This window comes from Pipra filicauda, unplaced genomic scaffold (genome assembly GCF_003945595.2).
Source record: "Pipra filicauda isolate LSUMZ 115617 unplaced genomic scaffold, ASM394559v2 scaffold33_size4404698_pilon, whole genome shotgun sequence".
NCBI classification, from domain to species: Eukaryota; Metazoa; Chordata; class Aves; order Passeriformes; family Pipridae; genus Pipra; species Pipra filicauda.
Genome location: NW_024104465.1, coordinates 1,704,589 through 1,726,025, shown reverse-complemented (window position 1 = coordinate 1,726,025; position 21,437 = coordinate 1,704,589). Strand labels below are relative to the sequence as shown.

Below are 21,437 nucleotides of genomic sequence, written 5' to 3'. Positions count from 1 at the left end.
AGTGAGTCACATCATGTAACTTGAGGGGCTTACTTGTGGAATCAGAGAGATGGATTCCTCTCAGGATCACTCCAAGCTGGTAGAAGTCTACCTCCTTCCTCTGAATGAACACACTTGGTCTTTTTAGTCAAATGCAAGACTGGGGGACTCTTTCCTGTGAAAGTAAATTGTGAGGTCCACAGGGCCTCAGAAAAGGTGCTCAAAGCTCTTTAACTTCCTGAAACTTCTCCTTGAAACACATGCAGGCACTTGTGTTTAACTATGCTTAGCAGCAAAGGCTTCCTGTTTGGGGTCAGGAGTGACAAGGAGGATCCTGCAGCTTTATGAAAAGCTTTTTAGCCAAAACCATCATCTCCCATTAGTGAGGAAAGCCCACCCTCCCCAGCCCCATCCCACTTCTCCGTTCAGAAGCGTCAGCAGTTCCCCAGTGCTGCAGTCAGCTCTTCTCTACAGCAAAGGCCCTGCCAGGTCCAGTTGCTCCGGGTGACTGAGCCAAGGTGTGGATCTCTGAGCAGAGATTTCCAGATCAGGCCAATTGTGTTGTTAAGCTGGGAGCTCTCTCTGTTCTTCCAAGTTCTCTTTCCTGGGTACGAGCATTGTTCCCTCTGGGCTCCTGCAGACGCCCATTGTTCCCCCAGCTCCCGGCCTTTGATGCTGCGGAACAAAACGCACAGTGTTTGTGAAAGGAGGGAAAAATCAAAAAGCTTTTCAATTACACAGTTGGTTGAGCAGCTCGGGCACAGCTGGCTGCAGAGCACCAGGGAGCCAGCACCTCTCCACAAACGGGGACTCCAGTGAGGAGGCCACGAGCTCAGCTGCAAAGTGACCCAAAAGAGGGAATGGCAAGTAGTTGATGGTTATCTGGTGAGCTTTAATTTCATAACCTCCCCATTCCAAGTGCTCCTGGATTGTACAGACTTTCACTAACCTCCTCGGACACACATTTAGTGGCTGCCAGCTGCAAAAAGCTGGCAGGTATTCCTGCTTCATCCTGTCAGCATTGCTCAGATTTGACTGGAGAGACACCACAGTAACATCTAGATTCCCTGCCTCCATTTCCAGACTAAGTTGGCTGGTCCCAGGCAGGGGCAACCTCAGCCTGAGCAGCATTGGCAGAACAGGGCAGAGGTCTGAGCTGGTGATGGTCTGAGGTGCACCAGCAGGGCCACAGGGAAGGAGGTGGGATGGCCCAGCCACAGCTGGCAAAGCTGTTTCATGGTCCAGTTTGGACCCTCCAGGTCCTGCTATGGAACACACCATTCCTGTCAGGGCAGTGGTCTGGGTGGATACAGCTCTCCCTTGTGTTCCATAAGCAGTTGTGAATGATTTCCCTTACTGCCACGATGACAGATCTCAGGATCTCAGAGATAGGAGGGGTCTTCTACTCCATTTGAGCCTGACACCTTAGTCCATGCTAACCTCTTCTGCAAAAGCACAGGCAGCACCAGGGAGAGAGCTCTCCAGAAGGATCAGTCTATGGAAAAAGCTAATAAAATAATAAGAAAATACTTGCACATAAAAGGGCCAGCCAGCCAGATCTGCCTCAGACAAAGGCACTCACACTCTCTTTTACAAATATATTTTTATTATTTTAATGCTTATTAAGAAATGTAACCAAGACAGACTCCGCAGCACCAGCGGCTCCTCACTGCCCAGCAGTCTGATGACTTCACAGATATGAAAACTTCACAGATTCAAAAAAACCTTTGGTCAATGCACTTTAAATACATTTGCATGCACAGATTCTCCCACCCCTTCCCTCCCCCTTCCCCAATGGTAACTGACAAACAGAGGGAAAACAACACCTATATCGTAAAACACTTAAATTAAAAGAGTAATTGTTTCGTAGTGACAGCATGTGCAGCAGGGTGTTCATAGTGTCTTGGTTGTCAGACCACAGAGAACTGCTCCACAGGAACACCAGCTCCTGAGACAGTGGGGGAAGCAAAGGATGTTCTCAGATCAACAGGTTCCAGTCTGGATTTTAACACATCCTTGTGTGAACAGTCCCAGCAGGCAAGTAAGATGGGGAGTTACACACAACATTGCCCCAGTTTGGGGATTCTCAGTCTGTCAGGGTTATTCACCTCTCATGCAAATGAGGAACTGGTGTGATTTTAGTTACTCTTGATGTGTTTTACCATAAAGAAGGCCAAAAGCTCAGGGCTAGAAAGAAAAAAACTCCAATATGACTCAGTGCAGTTTGATACCCAAAACAAACTGGGAGAGAACTGACTTTTAGGCAGCTGAATTTAGCAGACACCACTAGAGAGTATTCTACACAGTTTTGATGCATTGCAGCACCTTTGCAGCACGTTTGTCCTTCCACAGAGCATGGCTGGCTGGATTTGGTTTTAGGTAGGGCCCATGCTCATGAAGCAGAAGGGTTTTTGTTACACCTGGACGTGCTCATGCAATGGGACAACGTATCTGGAAAGGACAATCCATAAGAACCATCTCTGCCTCAGTCAATATGGACCATACAAAGTCAACCCTCTGCACACACCAGGCAGGGTTGATCCTCTGCAGTGACCCCAGGAAAGCTGTAAGGCTGTACATCCCTTCCAGAATCCTTCCTCAGCAAGTCACACCTTGGTCTCAAGCCAGCACCATCTGTGCACTCCCCAGCATCCCCCAGCACATTCCTGCTCCCCTGAAATCGTCCCGAACACCTACCCTACAAATACTCCTTCACCACCAAGATTTCCCATCCATCCTCGCCCTGCAATTTCCCACACCTTAGAGACTTCTCTATATCCACCAGCATCCCCTGGAGTCTGTTTTCAAAGAATGATCAAAGGCTCACACTATTCCATGTCACTCCAAGTCCACCTGCAGAACAAGCTTCCTGGCACCGACTGGGATCAGTGGGAAGCCCTTTCTGTCTACAGTAACCCCAACTGTCCCACCATGTCCAGTTGCTTCTTAGTTCAAGAGCTGGAGTTCAAGCTTGCACAGAGCTTTGAAATATCACTGATCCCAAGGGAAATCTGCAGGACACAGCTGTAAGTGCATTTATTTGCACATACAAAAAAGCAGTGCCCTATTGAGGAGAAAGCCCCAAGAAGTCTTGATAAAATTACTCCTGGCAACTGATCAAACTTTGCTTTCTCTAAAACCCAATAAAGCAAATAAACCCTGGAGCCTAAAGGTCTTCAGGGAATGGTGAAATTCATGGAATGCCATCACACCAAACAAGGTACCACATTTCTCTATGTGTCTTCAGACTTTTTTTAGTAAGAAGTTCCAGTTGAATGAAATTAGTCTCTTCTTACCCCAGCTCTTACTCTCTGGGCCCACTGCACCTTGGATTCCCAAGGAGGTCTTCTGCAGCCTCTCCTGATAGTCATCCCCTTCTTTGTCTTGGCACCACATTTGTTTATCCAGGACAGCTGCATTTCATCAGCTAAACATTCTTCAGCTGCAAGAAAAGTGGGCATATGGTCCTATGCAGCTTGGAAGGCAGGTACTTCTCTCAAGAGTGGAGAACTGCTAGAAGCAAAAACCACACTTCACTGATGGGACCTACTACTTCTTTTTTTTTTTTTTTTTAAATCCAAACCCTAAAAGCAAGAAGCCTTAAAGTCATAATCCCTGGGAAACAAGAAGTAAGAATTCCAAAATTCTGTTCAAAAGGCCCATGCTCTCCCCAACAACTGCTTCAGAAACATCTTCTGAAGGTCCATCCCAGCCATATGTTTGCCAGAAGGCTCACAGCATGTGGTGAATTGCCATCCCTTCCTTCCTGTGGCTGCAGACTTCTATGCAAACCACACTGCCTCCTTACCCTCCTGCTCTTCCTCCTGCACACATCCCCCAGCCCCTTCACACACCCTTTTCATTTCATGTCTGGATCACTAATATTAAGAGGGACTGGACACACTTGGGGGCAGCTCAAGCAGCAACACAAAAGCTAATTTCAAGATATCTGGAAACTCAATAAACTCTCTTTGTGATCCAGTCAGGCAGGAAAGTTTTCCAGAGTGACAATCCTAAGTTTGTCCATCAAGACAGATCAACTTGATTCTTGTGGCAGCCAAGCAAGAAGCTGCCCTAATTGAGTGTGAAGATGCTCAGGAAACAATAGAAAGCAACCAACCCACATCAGCTGAAAGTCTGATCCAATGTGGTGTAAACCATTCCTTTACAAAGCTCAATAGGAGACACTTCTGCACTCGTGTGTGTTCCAGCATGAGCGATGCTGGTATTTTCCCACACTTCCTTCCCTGCTCTGCTTCTTTGTGGACCTAATTGTTATTGACATGAATGCCGGATGTAATCTTGTGTTATTCTTAGAAACACTTCGGCTCCCAACCGAGGCCTGAAGAGAACAGCCCCCCATTTTCCTGAGTTCCTCTGCCACAGTTACAGGAGGTCAGAGCAGCCATCACACAAATAAACCTACAGAAATATTCCATCAAGAAAAATCAGGAGTAACGAGATCCCGAGTCACCCTGCCGAGGAACCACCCGTGACGTCAGTCCCCGGGAAACAGCTCAGTGTTCGTAAATGGTGCTGGAGTGATAATCCACTCCTCTGACGTTAGACACGGTGGCAGAGCTGTGCCAAGAAAGCAGCAATTCAATTAAACTGCGAAGTCTATTGTTTTACAAACTGGCCTGTCTTTCTGCTAAGGGTTGTGGCAGCAGCCACATCTTTTTCTCCATCTCACACTAAGCTTTGTGCTAGCCCAGAGCAGCTACACACTTGAACACATTCAGCATCGTAATCTACTCCCCACCTTCATGTAGGGAGACTGGCAAAAGGAAAATTCTCCTCAAATAAAACTGCCTTTTCATTTTAATTGTTCACAATACATGAAATAAACATGGAGTAAAAACACACAAACATAACCTGCTCTTCCTCAAGTATGAAAATCCAGTTTCCCTTGGATTCTGAAATGTTAGTGGACAGACATGAGGAGGAGCCACGTTTGGGGGGTATTTCTGATGTTTTCAGCTAGGGAATAAGGTTCAGATCCCTGGAATTACCAGACTTTTAGTTTTCCAGTAGGACAGCACTGCCTGTGTCTCCAGAAGGCTGGTGGGATTGGACACAGATTATCTGTCTGAATAACAAAACCCAGACAGTTCTCAGGTAGAATTCAAGCTGATGTGGGTTTCTGCTGTCCTTGAGCTGCCAGGTTTCCTGTGACACAGAAAATGATCAAACTGCTGTGAAACACCTCTAAAACAAACAACATCAGTGCATACACTTGCTGCAGCAGAGATTTGCCTGTTCTCTTTTACAGAGAACTGCAGTTTCTGTATTTTTCTGCAGTTTTCCAATACTACTGACACCTTTCAGCTTCTCAGAGTAGGAGCTTCTTCTAACCAGACAGGCCAGCTCTGTTGGCCTCTGTACCACAGGGACACATCAGGCTTCACAGTAAAGCACATCAGGAAAAAACTGAAATCACAGGAGAAGTGGGGTTTAAACAGAGCTCATTGGAATTCCAAAAATAAGTGGTAGGTATGTGTGTGGGTTCCTCCCTATCCCCAGAAAGAAGAAAAAAATCCCACAGCCTTTTGAGTGAGGATCAAAATGACCAAAATATGGAATATTACCTCCCCTCACACACATTTGGGGCCATGGAAAGAATTTGCATTCTAGGAGCTCGGGAGGACAAGCACAGAGATGGGGAAAAAGCAGACAGTGCCACCAGCCTACAGACAGACCAGATGCCCAACAACTCTTCACAGCCCCACCCTGGGGACACAGCCCCCAGCCTGGCCTGCTGCTCTGCCACTGCAGCACCAAGTCCTGCTGAGAGCCCTTTTGCTAAGGGAAATCCATATTACAGACTCTGCTTTCATGATTTGCTGGACAAAGTGGAGACCTAAGAGGTTGTATTTGCCTTGTGCATCTGGAACACTGAGTGCTCAGGGAATTGATATGAGTTCTTGTCCATCTTTTATAACTTAAAGTAACCTTATCAAGACATGGAAAAAAACCCACTTGAGCAACCTGTTGCAGTATAAGCTTTAAAAACATGAACTGAAGACAAAATGCCATGGTTGAAGGTATCCAGAGTTCCCATCTGGTAAATTCCTTTGCTCTACAAGCAGCTCCTGGCATCTTTCCTCACCGATAGATGTTACTATCCCCTGTTCTGCTTGTTGCAGGGCCACAGTACGAAAAAGCCCCTTCCCTGTTGCTCTTTGCCGTTCAGGGAATACTTCCAGCCATGCTTCAGTTTCTGTTGGTAAAGACAGCAACACTGACACACAGCCACAGGCACACAGTACAGCATAATGTCCTGATATCCCTGCAGCAGCAGGGTCTCCCAGTGCTGAACTTGGAATGCCATCCTCGACCTTGGCACTGCTCATGGTGACAGGTCACTGACGGGTAACGTGTCCCTCCTTCCTTAGTCCACTTCAACGGTCTCTTGGCTTTTCTCCAGTCTAGTATTTAGGATCATCCCAGCTGTCCTGGATAAGGGACCCCTTCCTCCACAGCAATCTGAATACACAGCTCTCCCCCCGCCCCCCAACCTCCCTTTCTGCCACGGCAGAGGTCACCAATGGAAAAAAAAATCATTCTACCAGGAAGACTTCAAAAGTCTCATCAGGAAACATCAGCTGCAGCGAAGGCTGCTCTTTCCAGATCTGAGTAAGACACCTGGGCATCAAGTAGCTCTTCACTGTGAAGCTCCCTGTTCAGGCATGCATCAGAGAGAATCCCATTTTTGCAGGAATGTAGGAGATGCCCATTTGTCTCCAGGTCCAGAGCATTTCCGTTCTGGTGCCCTTCCAAGCCAGCTTTGCATTTGTTCAAGTCCTGCTTTTCAGGATCCCTGTGGATCTCTCCATTGGTGTACACCTCTAGCGCATACTCGCTGATCCGTATGCTGGCGTTCTCCGTGTCCCCACCGTGGGTGGAAGTCCTGGAGCTGGCTGGCCCTGCCTTGAACGGCTCCTTGCGGCCCAGGATGTGCTGGCTGATGATTTTACGGAAGGTGTATCGGAACTCCCTGATTCGGTAGGCATAAATTAGAGGGTTTACAACCGAGTTGGCATGAGACAGGATAATAGCCAGATACATCAGCCAGAGGGGAGCGTGGGCACAATCTGGGCAAAACAGGGTAAAGCAGTTAATAATATGTAGTGGGAGCCAGCAGACTGCAAACAGCCCAACAATGATGGCTAAGGATTTGGCTGCATGGACTTCCTTCTGCAACGTGGAGCGAGAACGTTCCCCGTGTACCATCTTGTTCTCCATCTGCTTCAGCTGTCTCCGGGCTGCCATGAAGATCTTCAAGTAGATGCCAAACATGAGGAGGAGGGGCAAGAGCACACAGGCAAAGAAGTTGTAGTAGACCATGTACTCCATGGTGACCACAGCCTCAAAGAGACAGGCCACCATACTGTTGCTGCAGTTGATGGGAGAGGACCTGTTGGAACCCAGCTCTTCGATCTGGGCACGGTTGTGCCACCCCAGCATTGGGGTCAGGCCGATGATGAAGGACAACACCCAGCAGATGGCAATGATCCCTTTGGCTCGAGAGCCAGTCACCAAGCCATTGTACCTGTAAAGCAGAGCAAATGGGAGTTACATCAGCGTTATTCCACAAGCCCCTGGCACCCACACAACCTCCCAGTGGCCCAATGTTCCAGAAGACAGCGAGAAAGGCACCTGCTGTGCAGAACCCACACAGCACAGCGCAGCAAGGACTCCATGGTGACACCGTCTGCTGCCTATTTCCCTCCCCTTTCCTTTAGGCAGTGAATAGTTGACAGAAAAGTGGGGAAATGGATGCAGTTTGTATCTGTGTTCCTTTACTTGACCATCTACCTGGTCAAGTACATAGATCTTGAATCCTGCATAATCAACAGCACTGCTCTGACCCTGGGTGATGAAGACTACCGTGGGTCTCTTGCTGAAGGCTGAGACAGTGTCTCCTTCCTGGCAAAGGAACAGTCTTTTAGCATGGAATTGCCAGGTCTGTCTTGCAGGGGATCTGTAAACCAAATAGCACAAAAGAACTCAGAGGCACAGTGCCACATGTCCATGTTCTGGTGTGCTCCAGGGAAATCCTGCTGGCTCAGCTGCAGCAGCCAGGCTGGCATTGCCTTGCACAGCACCTCACTCTGCTCCACAGGGGCACTTTTGGGAAGACCAGCACCATCAACCTTCCTGAAATAACCGAGACAAGTCCGAAGTTTTCCTCACTGGCCCAGCTAAGCTGGACCCCAGGTCTTTCTCAGAAAGGGTGAATTTAAGCTGAGGACAGTGCTCTGACTACAGGTGTGCTGTGGCTGCACTGCACACACCAAGGGGACCTCAGTGGTGGAGGTATTGATATGCCTGGCTGAAGCCCACACTCTTAACAGTAAATCCTCCAAGATCTGTTGAAAGAAACAATAAGCAGCGTGGTAAGAATCTGACAGTGCAGTGGGGACATCAGTTTGTTCAAAATATCAGCAGTTCCCAAGGCCTCGCAGGTTACTGCGAGTCCTGAGCTGACTCCACCAGTTCTTCCCTCTGAAAATGTAAGTCAGGGCAGCAGTTTAACATTTCAATGCAATTTCCTTCCCTTGGTAATGCTCGGCATGGGAAGTAGATGGCCGGATTCCCACATTGTCCAGCGTGGGTCCCACACTGTACTTGACCCCGTGTGTCTGCGATCGGACAACGGTAGCGCTGGGCTCCCAGTGTTTACCCAGTGCTCCTGCTCCCTCTGTCCCCAGGATTCTCTCAGAAAACAAACATTAAAAGAAATAATACAACAAGCCACAGAAATCTTTCCATCTCCCAATGAAATAGTTGCTCCCACAGGTTCATGCTCCTATCCCAACACAAGTTCAAGACAGGCGAGGAGAGAGGCTGCTTTTGCTGGGCTCAGTGCAGAATGGAGATCCTGCACGTGCTTTATATCCCTGCTGATGGGCCTTGGAAAAAACTGGCTCCACATGAGACCTTCCTCAGCTGCATTTCAAAATCAGAAAAGAGGGAGCATGTGAGGGAACCAACCACACAATTCCCAGTATTCCAAATACACCAAAATCCTCCTTCCAGAAACGAGGGAGGAATTCAGCTGATTCTGAGAGAGAAAAAGGGTTTTTCCCAGCAATTAGTGGATCCTGCTCAGTGCTTAGGGGCTGCTAAGGGCACAGCATGGATGGTAGCAGGGAGCTGCTCACATTCAGGCCTCATCAACAGAGCAAAACAGCATCTGTGCTTTGAAATGTACACTCAGGGAGCCAGAGAGTGGCTGAAGACACTTGAAGCTTGGAAAAACAAAAAACAAAACAAAAAAACCTCAAAACCCTGCAGCCCTGGAATTAGCTACATCTTGTCAGAAGAATTTTGAAATTGTGCAGCTGTTATCCCACGACTAGAGATGTCCCTTCCCTTCCACTAAAAATATATATCACTACTGCTCCAGACAAACACCCCCCTCACTTCTCCCTCCCTCTTACCCTCTGGGGATTCCCATGCAAGAAACTTTACAAGGCTTCAGAACAGCACTTAACCCAAGCAGTTTCCAGCTGCAGTGTGTTGTGCTCGAGTGCATGTCCATCATGCCTTGCTCAGTATCTCCAAGGGTTAAGAGAGAAAGCTCACAGCATCTGGTGACAAAGTCTGTGGCCCTGCGTTGGCCAGGTACCCACTGAGAAGTGCTAATTTGTTTAGGAGAGCTTAATTTCTAGAACTCACACGGGACATCTCTGGCTGACCTGGCTGAGGTAGGATTATAGGTGGCCTAACTCACCATCACAGCATCCAATCATCCTGCTGCTTGTCTTCTAAACCTTCCTTTGGTGGACAGCACTGACATCCTGGCCAGACAGCTCTGCCATGCATGGAGAAGGTTTCAGACACAAGCCTGTGCTCAGCCTTGATGGCTTTGATGTGAATTCCAGCAGTGCTCAATGGTGTTTAACAAATCACTACAAAACACCACTCACTGAACACACCCACTCAACATCCCACAGCTCAGGCAGCTGAAGCCATCAGGGACAGGACCAAGGAGGATATTCTGTCCCTATTACAAATATCTGGAAATGAGAGACACTGGCAATCCCAGATCATCCAGGAAATCTGTGGCAGGGCAAGAAACCAAACTGAGACCTTCTCATGCACCACCTAAACAACCCTTTCCCAAAACTCTCAGTCACGAACCCTCCTCCCCTATTGCCAAGTGCCAACTGATACCAGTGCTCATCCATGCTATAGAGACAGGGTGGGGGAGGATCCCACAGCTGGGCACAGGTGCCCACCATTATTTCTTCTGCTCTAAACAGCAGAAGCAAGAATGGTGGGCAAACACAGTTGTTCTGCTCATGACACGATGAGCTTCCAGACTAAAACCTTGGCAACAGCGAGTTCTGCTGCAGCCCATGAAGCCACAGACAACAGGCACTGCTTTCAAAGCCGTGCCCATGTTCAAAGGAGAAGGGAAATTACTCTTCTCTCATATTAGGCTGAATCTGCCCATAATCTATTTAACACGTAGGAAATGCCTGCCATAAAAGGTTTATGGTGACTAGGGAGAGAAATAAGTCCACATATGGCTCGAAGTGACAATAAAACATTAAATCCCTGATTCACCGGTTCAGGTGCTCATGTATGAGCATTTCAGAAGGCAGCCCTGGAGAATTCAAGCTGAAAGAGACTGTTCTCAGCACAAAGGTCCCATTCCACATCCCGGTAGGAAAACCAGCTTCCAGCAGAGGAAAAGGCCTGTGCTCCAGCACGTTACTGCAGTTGGCACTGGATGACCTGTATGTTCCATGCCTGAATCCAGCTCACAGAGCAAGCAGAAACCTCAGTAACCTGAGAAAACTTTTCCGTTTGGCTGCAGGAAGGAAAGTTCCCCCCTCTCCTTCCAGCGCATCCGAAGCACCTGCCCTTCCCCGGGGAGAATCCTTGCACCGATGCCGGCACAGGAGCACGTGGCTGGGCACGGTGCCCGCGGAGCGTTTGCTGGCACCGCCGAGCCTGGAAAGCAGCGATTGTTCTCGGCCCGGGGCTTCACCCTGGGCTCAGACTCGCGGCCAGTTTTGTTTGGAGCCCCCGGGGGTTCGACATCCGCCAGTGCAGGTTTTCAGGTACCTGCCGCGTGAGAGACACGGCTGGGATTTTATCCCAGGGCGAACAATGGCTCGGACTCCCTGCCATGGGAGCGCGTTGCTGCCACTTGCAGAGTGTTACATTTGTATAAAGCCTGGCAGAATTCAGCAAAGTGCTTGAGAACTTCTGGAAAGTTTACCAAATTCTACACCGTGTTTTAATCACTTGAAAGGCAGAACCCATAAAACGTTCACAAGTTAGTTTTTATCTATTTTTAAATTTCACCTATAGATGTCTTTCCTCACTGCAATATTTTGAAAGAGGGTCTTTTCTCCACAGAAAAATAATTTCAAAGGTAACTCTAATTACGTACTGAGGGATACAAGACCAAGCAGCATCAGAAATCCCACTTTGCTGCCTCCTTAATACTGGTGGTTTATTTGTGTGGGAATACACATCCACATATGTGGTTATCTTCATTAGGACAAATCAGACATGAAATAGTTAAAAAGAAAATATAGGTTTGGCCATTTTTGGTTTCATGAGAGTGAAGGAAGTCTGAGTTACTGAAGAGCGTTCATCTAATGAATATTAGGAAAACCTGGTGTTATCTTTCACGTCCTCTGAGGAGGAGAGGGGGCTTTACCAGCTGTTAAAGGATGGGGTGAAAACAACACACCTTTAGTGGAAGAATTTTCCTTCAAATTGTTTGACACATTTCTGAGGCAAACAGATATTAGAAAAAGAAAAAAAAAAGAGGATGTGAGCAGCCTGAATCATATCACATTTCCCTCTTCACGTAATCAGCTTTCACTTTCTCAGCATGTGTGAGGCTATAAATCTAATGTTTATTCATCCATAAATTCTTAAGGGGAAACAGAATTGACAAGTTCATTACTCCTACTGTGAAAGGACAAACCAGCAGAGGAAACAGAGGAGGAGGAACCCATGGATTTACCTGTGGGTTTCTGCATCCAATCAACCCCTCTGTTCCTGGGGCAGAAGAGGGTGTGCTCTGTTTTTTCAAAAACAAGATAGTGAAACCAGTATCATGCCCAGCACTGATGAAGTCTGGATTTTCTAAAAGACTCTTTACCTTGGCTGTTCCAGGAAATTACATTTTCAAGACAATATAGTTACAGTGATAGCCCAAAAAAATGGGCAGAAATCCAGATTTTTAAAATCCTTTTCCTGGCAAGTCATCCTCTACAATAAGAGTGCTTAAACTGTCACCAAGAGTCCTCGAAGCCAGCTCATGAGAGATGAATTCAAGACATCAGCCCTTCCCAAAATCATTTCAGAGGCAGCTCCCAAGGGCGACTCTACATGTTTCCTTGCACCATTTACTATTATTTTGGTTTATAAACTGAATATTCAGTTTCTAGTAGAAAAGTGGACACAATCCAATTTCCAGGTAACTAATATCAACAGTTTTCTCCACAGTGGAGTTGAATAGATATGCCTTATAACCACATCAAAACTAGAGGCTGTAACAGGTGTGACTAATGGGGTTTGGAAACCAGCAATTAAAGGTAACGTTACAGCAGCACAAACTTGCTGAGAAAAGGCTTCAGTAAGGACTTTGCTGCACTGGTCCACCTGGAAAGGCAATCTCCACAGCTCCAGGGCTCCCAGTCTGGTTTTGAATGGGAAGTTTGTGTTAATTGACATAAGTGCTGCGTGACTAAAGTATTGAGAAGAGACAAAACTAAATTGCACAGATCAACACAAGTGATTTAAGCTCAAGAGGAGTGAGGATGTGCAAAAACTCAACCTCGAGAGCACAAAAATCAGAGATTTGTTCCATTTTTGCAGCTGCATTTCTTACTCGGGAGAGGAAGGCAGTCTCTCCATTCCTGAGAGCGTGCTGCATCCTCCCAAGACAAGACAGGAAGGAAGGAGACTCCTACACTTCTCCTGCACCAGCCTCTCCAGGGGCTTCCTTTCCATCTCTTGAGCTCAGTGAATGACTCGAAATCATTGTCACAGAAACGCAAAGCTGCTTCACACCCACGGCCAGACACAGCCCACCACAACAACCTGCTCCTAGAAAACTGAACTGAGGAGCAGCCCCTGTGGGTGTGGCAAAACCTCCCCTTGTCCCAGGTCAGCCTCCCTGGTTGCACACCAATACCAGCCAGTCATAGTCAGCTTTCATGGTCCGATATGGAAACATCCTTTTCTTCCTTTAAACTCCAGAGACCACAGAATAACCACCTACAGGTCTGGGCTGGGAGAAGCCTTTGCCTTGACCTAGTATATCCTTTGCTTCCAGAGGCAGTGCCTAAGCTGCTCCAAATCTTCCTAAGGCCCATTTCTTCATTGCCTGCTGCTTCCCCTCCCTTCACATTTAATGAACCCTGTGAGAAACTCCATCCACGCTCCCCCAGCCCTGCTGCTACAGCTGCAGGCAGAGCTCCCCATTCTCCCCACAGGGAAGGAGACAAGCCCTGACCTCACCCCCTTTCTGCCCTCCACCATCTCTTGCTTTGGCTCGCCCTTCCCCCAGCAATCCTTCTGCAGCTCAGGGCACACAGGTTATTGATGCTACTGCAGGATCCTGTCTAAGTATGGAATGGCAGCTCCCAGGCAGCAGCGCTGCAATGCCATGGACATGCACCATATGAGGACAAAGAAACTGGAAAACGAAGTGACCAGAAAATCCAGCAGCCAAGGCAGCCTTTAAGACCTAGAAAAGGTTTTTTTTCAAGATACAAGAGAAAAAGTTCTGATCCTCATTTAACTCTTCCTTCCTTGACTCATCTCCAGGTCTGTCGCTCCTAGGGGATGTTCAGCCCTCACCACTCCCACCCCCTGGCCCCCCAGCCCAGCCCACTCTTACCTGAGGGGTATCCGGATGGCAATGATTCTGTCGATGGCAATAGCAAGGAGGCTGAAGATGGAACTCTGAGTCAAGACCAGGACGAAGCAGGCGATGAAGAGGCAGCCATAGAAGAAGGCACAGAAGCCGGTGCTGATGGTGATGGCGAAGGGGATCGCCAGCACGCCCACGGCAATGTCAGCAGCAGCCAGGGACACCACGAAATAGTTGGTGACGTTCTGCAGGTTGCTGTTCAGGTAGACGGCCCAGCAGACGAGGATGTTGCCCAGGATGGCCAGCACGGCGATGATGAGCTCCAGGATGATGTAAGCGATGTCTGAGAGGAAGTCGTCCTGCCCATGTACTAGCATGGTGAGCACAGCCAGGCCGGTGTGAGCAGGGGCCGGGACAGCTCAGCGTTCATATCTGCAGAGCACTGAACAGCCAGGACACCGCGAAGCTGCCGGGGGTCTCACTGCCAGCCCTGCAGGCTGCTCACACACACGCTGCCCTCCCCAGAGCTCTTCGAGGGCTTTACAGTACCAGGTGTCCAGGAAAAGAGCCCAGGGCTTGCCAGCTCCAGCAAAGTGGATTAACCAGATGCAGAACAATTCGAACTCCAGCAGACGAACGGATGGGAGAGACGCAGCTCCCCAGGCCACAGAGTCCAGCAGGGAACACAACACAGCAAGAGTGCTGTCCTGCAGCGTCACATCAGCTGCGATGCTTTGCTTCCTGTTGACAATCACACTGCTAGTCATGGCTTCATACCTACTAGCAACATCCTCTGCTTCTCTTTTTCACCTTTTCCTACTAGGACTTGAGAAATATTCTCTTCAGCTGAAGAAAACATTGAACTTCTTCACTTGTAGTTTCCTTTAAAAAAAAAAAAACACACACAAAATCAACACCAGCCACTCACTAAGTAATCAGCTCTATGGAGGAGATGGAGAAAGCAAAATCTCATTAAAGTGGCACAGTAAATTGATAACGGATATTAAACAGACCTAGAAGAATACATCATTGGCAAAATTCTCACATTTTGTCTATCCTGAAAGCTGCAGGGCCAAGCCCAAGTTCAGGAAGGCAGCATTTCACAGTGGTGATGAGAAACAAGGGATGTTTTGTTTTCGAGGCTACCAACTGAGCTGGCACTTCAGCAGCTGCTCAATAGCCTGCCCTGAAACACGAGAGCCCCACTAATTATGCCTTGGCAAGTGCTGAGGCTGCAGAGAGGAAAGGTGGAGGAGCCCTTTCACATACACCTGTCTCCCTCCGATCGCAAACACCGCACTGGAGTCATCATGTGCTTTGCCCCAAGAGTGAGCTGCACCAAAACACTGCTCTGCAGTGACAGGAACCCTCATTAGAGGGGGGTTGTGCTGCTGGCATGTGTGGTCACCCCTTTGTGGCCAGACCCAGCCTTGACTTCCCGTGCACAGACACTGAACGTGATCCGTGGCAGGGAGAAAAGCTGGAGGTTTGTCAGACAGTGACATCTTTGAGGATATTCCCACAGACCATGAACACTCTTTGCAAGGGTCTCTGCAGGCTCCCCTCCTGCAACACCAGCATTTTTGTTCATGTGAACCTGTATCCTATAGGCAAACCATTTATTCATTACACCTGCACTGTCCGTAGCGTTTGTGGCACCCACACACCATGTAGGTCACCATCGCTCTTCACCTACAGCCCGCCAGAAACACCCACCAAAATACCCCTCTCCCAGAAACACACACGGGCACGATGCCAACGCCATCTCTCAGGGATACAGTCGAGTTCCTGCAGTGTCATGCACACAAACCTGGGGCTGAAGTTGGTGCTGCTTGCAAGGGAACACGGACCCCGGCAGACACACGTGGCCTGTGCGCTCACCCCCCTCACGCCGATCTCGCAGGTCACCTGTACCTCTGCTTCAGGTATGGGTGCATTTCACCACGGTCTCAGCTAAAAATACAGCAGTGGAGAATACAGTTCCCTGAGCTTTGTGCCACAGTCAGGAGATAATTGCTTGCTGTCCTCGCCTGTCACTTGCAGAGTGGGTTGTAAACCTTATTTAGCAAGCTTAAGCAGTGATATTTTCTCATTAATTTAAGAAACAGCTACTTGAAACATCAGAGGGCTTGGAGAGAGAGATTCAATTCACAGCACTAACTGATAAATCACCAGAGCTCAGTTTTGGATGCAACATGAACCTCCAAAACACAAGATTTTTGAGACCATCCACAGGTGATCTGGCTTGGTTTCACCCAGCAGGGCTTGATGCCTTCACAGTTCACTCTGTTTTCAAGTCAGAAACCTAATTTCTCAGGATAAAATAAAAGGGTAAAGACAGTGATAATAAAAGAAAATATGATTAACTTGTGATTCACATCTGATCTCAGGAATATAATCTAATTTTAGACCTTTCATTGATTTAGAGCTCTATCGCTAATGCTGCATTTGAAAGGAAAGTGAATGATTCTGGTGGTTTGGACGTGCTTCAAAAACCTTGCTTTTCTCCACCTCCAGCAATCTTGTTTTTGTGTTTTGTTTGGTTTGAGTGGAAGAAATCAACAGAAGAGATTATTGTGTGATCTAGCTGTTAAGAGGAAGATAAAGATCATCCATTTAATCTTTTCTAAAGAAGAAAAACCCGCAGAAGCCTCTATATTGTCCATCTCTTTACAGCAAAAACTCCTATTTTCCACTGACTTCCTAAAGATTTGCTTCTACTTCCTTGAGTTTCAGGGATGTCAGTGATATGCCCTTACATCACTCTGCAAGCATCTGATTGTCCATTACAAATCCCAACAGGTTTGTTTCAAAGCAGCGATATTGAAACCTCTCCCCTCAGCCCAACTTCCAGGGAAGGGGATTAGAATTAATATAAGATAGAAATAAAGAAGGTCTGGAGGGAGAAGAAACAGAAGAGGCAGGATGAGAAATAAACAAGGCTTTGTGCATGTGTGGGAGCAAGAAATGGGGGAAGAAAGACAGGAAAGAGCTGGTGTGAGAAAAAAACCCAACCAAACAAGGGAAGCAGTGGGCAAAACATACCTCTAAGAGGAAGGTGTGTGTGTCCCTGTCAGAGGCTGTGCCTGAAGGCTCTGAAGTGGGAGCAAGCTCCTGTGTCCCTCAGCATCACAGCAGCAGGGATGGGGACAGGGTAACACCCCAGCCTCTCTATTCCCCAATGTGCTCACACATTTCCATGCAGGTCAAGCTCACAACCAAACTCCAGTGTCAGGACAAGTTTAGAAAAATTTAACAAATTACTGTGACATACGTGGGCCAAAACTGCTGCTATGGAAAACAAAGCCACTACAGCTCCCCCCACCAGCTCCTCTGAGATGGAGGCAGAGCTGAAGGAGCTGCTGTTTGAAAGGAGGCGGCCTGAGAACTGGGCACGTTAATCCTGATGCTGAGAGGATTTAAATAAAGTCCTGCTATGCTGCTCTTGCCTCTCGTGTTCACAGCACATACACCTCAGTGAAGAGGATCCAAGCAAAATTACTGGGATATTCCTCCCCATTTGAGAGCTTCCTTTATTAGGATTATGAGTCCATATTAATCCCAGCTGCATTTTGTTTAATCTGACTCTGTCGATGGCTCATCTCAAATTCATTTTCCAACGGGACACAGAGGGAAGTTACAAACCTGCACTGTGGAGGTTCCACACATACTGATTGCTCAGCACAAAGACAGCTGGAATTGCCTACAGCTCTGCATGCACCCTGAAAAAGCATGATGCTGGAATCTGAAGTTTAATGACCACATCACACACTGTTTTCTGACACAACAGAGCTTTTAACCTTCTGCTTCAACTGTTTGTTTCGTGGTCTGATGTTAAATTTTAATTTTCTGTCTCTGAATTTGCTTAGTCCCTGGATTCCCATCCCCCTGCACAAACAGTGGCTTGATTCTTCATCCCAAGCCCTAGTCATTTATTCCAAAGCAATCGGAATGTTATGTCCAGAAGAGGACAACATGTCCTTCCACCCTCTGCTCTCAGATGGGCCGGAAAACACAGAGTTCTGCAGAGCCAGCACATCTCAGGAGAGAAACAACCGGGGCTGAGCAGGTGTCCCAGCCACAACAAAACAACATTTTGTGTCTGCTTCAGCTCTGCTGCTTCTGAGTAGCCACTGCCATTAGAAAAACCAATTACTGGCCACACAACCCCAGCACATCAGGGGCCTCACCTGCTGCTGACAGAACGTGCCACAGCCCGGGAGGTTTCACGTTCAGCCTGAACTCGCCCTCCCCACCTCGTTCCCCCCTCACAGTGTCACCCTCTGCAGCGTTCACCCGACATGATAACAGATCTCAGTTCCAGAAGTATTTGCAACTTGCTTTAAAACAAGAACAGGCTCAGCCTCTCTGCTTATACAGCTAGAAATCCACTGTACTAGGACAAAATGAAATCCAGACCACCTAGAGAAGATGACACATATCCAGAGGGAATGCAAAATTTATTGTAGAATTGTCTACCTCATGCAAGACCCAAAGGCTCAGCAACCAGGTCTAACAAGACAAAATTAATTAACAATCTGCTTTACTCACTGGGGAAGTGTCTAACATCTAGGCCCTTGAGGGAACAGCATGGCAAGCTTCTTGAAACTTAGGGAAAATAACCTGTATCACCCAACAGGCTGGACAGCTACAATTCGTATTTCTTCCTAAGCCTGTGTTTTATTTTGTTAATTCCTTCTTGATACCCTGGGCTATGTTCCGGCCTTTTCCCCATTATTAAATAAACCTTTTTTGTCATTCACAAACCTGTAAATCTGGTGCTCTGTTCATTTTTAGTGACTTGGAACACTCTGTTCTCTCTCATATTTCACCCCCCAATGAAAAACTGCTCCTTGAAAATTCAATAAAGCATCTGAACAGCACGTTCCCATGAAGCAATTCACCACCAGAGCCTAAGCAAGCTTTTGTTTGGCATCTCCAGTTGGCTTTGGACTAAGATGTTGCCCCTTTTATCTCCTGAGTGCCAAAATCATCAAGTTGAGCCTGTGGCCACTGCTTGATTCAAATCACCCACCTCAAACAAGCTCTTGGCCCCTCTAGCCTGAGTTTGTCCTGCTTTTGGACACCCACACTCTGTCACGCTGGTGCAGAGCAGACTCACCCTCTGCACCCATGCCAGGCTGACAATGTCTGTGACACTTCAGTTTGACAGCTACTCTCATATTAGCAAAATCTCCAGACCATCAGCAGCCCTTAGGGCACCCAAGGCTGCCTGTGGGCACGTAGGTGACAGGCTGCAGCTTCCATGGGCTCCAGAGGGAATCGGTTTCTTTGTCTGCCCTAGGATGGGGTAAGAGGCAGCTCACAGGGGCCATGGGGTATGTTCATCAAGGCTCATTCCACAGATCACAATCTAGCATCTCCTTTTGACAACATGACCCTTCCCAGGTACCAGCCACATGCAGATTACCTAACTCCCTCAGGGAAAATCCTTGAATTCACACATGGCTGGTAAGCAGAGAAATTGGTGCTGCTAAATCATTTGTTTCCTACTTTTCAAAGCCTGGAGGGGGAGATGCTTGTCAGTTTTTATCCTCTCTTTGAAACCCCTTCAGCTCAAAGAGAATCTCCCTATCTTTTAAATCAGAGACTCCAAGAAATCTTGTCTCTCCCCATCACTTCAGAGGATCAAGTCACAATAAATGAGCCCACGTGCTCACAGGCAGTACACAAATTTGCAAAACAACTGGGGCTGTAAAACAATGAAAACAGGTGTCCTTTGGGGAGAACCCCAGGGAAGACAGCAGGAGCACTTCTCTGTGTTGCTCAAGGGTTTCCTTTCTGAAGTTTGGTATTTTTATGAATATTTCAGGTAGAGCAGCTTCTCTGTGCCCAATTGCTGACACACAGCCCGAGTGCTTGGAGCTGTCAGAGAGCACCTCACAGCCCTGCCTCCCTTTCGAGGGAGTTGTGGCTGGGTGGGGCAGGAAAGAGGAGGAAGGAGGCATCACCCATCTAACCAAGACATACATTTTCTGATTCCCCTATTTGCTTTATTATTGGCTGCTGGGTAAATGATCTTTTAGGTCATCTGCTTACAGTAATAGGAGGAAATTAAATATTAATAATAGACTATTTCCCTCTAGACTGCTCTTTGTTAACAAAGGATACAAGTGAAACAAAGCAGGCAAAATTATCAGCACACCATGGTCTTGGTTTTCAGGTACCTGGAGCACTTGCACTTTCCCTCAGCCTTCCCTGGAATTACAGATGCCCTGTGTGGACACCCATCCAAGTGCAGAACACAGGGATGTGTGGAAATCCCTGTTCTATCAAGGGGCTCTGCATGGCAGTCTGACCCTTCCAGAGGACTGTGCCAGACTTTATGCAAAATATCACCTGAGCCATCGATGCTCTGACTACAGAAGTGCAGGGCCAAGGATTTTTGGACAAGCACAGAGCTTGTCTCCACTTGAAGTCTTCCTCCAGTGTAAACCCTACAGTGGGGTAACAAGCTTTCTGGATTGGTTTTTCAAATTCTCCTGAAATACTGAGTACAGTGAGGGCTTCAGCTCTGCTAAACTTGGTGTCATCTCCTCTTACAGGAAAATAACAGCTCTCCAAGACTTACAACCTCCCCTCCATGTACTTGTGAAAGGCAGAAGGAATGGCTCTTCAGAGATCTACACTGTCCCTGATCTTCATCTGTCAGCTCAGAAATGGGGAAGAGGGGCAACAATTCTGCTTTACATTTCCATTCCTGATGCAATTCAGGCTAAAAAAGGAGGCTGCACTCCCAGCAGGAACACACATTGTGAATTTGGGAGTAAAATCTTCACTGACTGGGGGATTACCAGAGACACCCTCACTGCTGCACCAGTGACAGCAACAAAAACAGTACTAAAATCACACCCTGCAGGCCTGTCCTGTGTCTCTCTTCTCCTCCTGTTTATGCCCCATAAAAAAAAAATGAAAAAAATCAAAAATGCCCCAAAAGCGAAACCCCACTGGACAACAAGCAATGGTCATAACATAGATGGGCTGGCTGATAGGGATGGCTAATCCAAAACCAATATTGCAGCTTTGCCTCCTGCCCTCCAAGTGCTAGAAGTAGATTAATTTTTATTGCAGTAGCGGAAGACCAGAACAGAATGCATTTGACCATTTTTTTCCTAAGTGGATGTTATAAATGTTTAAAAGCAGCAAAAACCTCACAGTAATTATTCCCATTCTAATGGTCACAAAAAGCCAGGGGGGGCACAACTAAGTAAGGCTGAATGACCAGCAGTTAAATAAGCCAGATCAAACCAACAAACAGAAGGGAAAACACTCCCCTGTGCTCACTAAAGTCTCAGTGGGCAGCAGGCAACATGATATATTGCCAAAAGGCACCGAAACATGTTGGATTTTTGAGCGAACTATTTTTTATTCAGGGTTGCTGATGTTGATTTACCTATGGTGGCATTTGTAAAAAATATTAAAAAAAATAAAAATCAAGCATTTGGATAAGTTTTCATAAGACAGATAAGCGAAAAAAGCATAATTAAAACCATGTACCATGGCCAGCAACAAGTTATTACTGCCAATATCATCCACAATGTCTCCAAGGAGCCAGTTTTCCTTTCCTGTGTGAGGGAAGAAC

At 47.4% G+C, this 21,437-nt stretch overlaps 1 protein-coding gene across 1 annotated transcript; it reads right to left on the bottom strand.

Annotated features, from left to right (window-relative positions):
- Nucleotides 1-1,563: 1,563 nt before the first annotated feature.
- Nucleotides 1,564-14,232, bottom strand: ADORA2A (adenosine A2a receptor). The gene is made up of 2 exons (XM_027714372.2): nucleotides 13,862-14,232; nucleotides 1,564-7,531 (listed from the first exon to the last, which is right to left on the bottom strand). Exons 1-2 carry the CDS (start codon nucleotides 14,209-14,211, stop codon nucleotides 6,571-6,573), a joined length of 1,311 nt encoding a protein of 436 aa, XP_027570173.1. The 5' UTR covers nucleotides 14,212-14,232; the 3' UTR covers nucleotides 1,564-6,570.
- Between the last annotated feature and the right edge of the window lie 7,205 nt (nucleotides 14,233-21,437).

Bases quoted from the DNA above. Each gene is read 5' to 3' on its own strand.
- ADORA2A (XM_027714372.2), bottom strand. From the start codon at position 14,211: ATGCTAGTACATGGGCAGGACGACTTCCTCTCAGACATCGCTTACATC. The intron at 7,532-13,861 runs GTAAGAGTGGGC...TCTGCTTTACAG, and splicing joins GCCATCCGGATACCCCTCAG to GTACAATGGCTTGGTGACTG.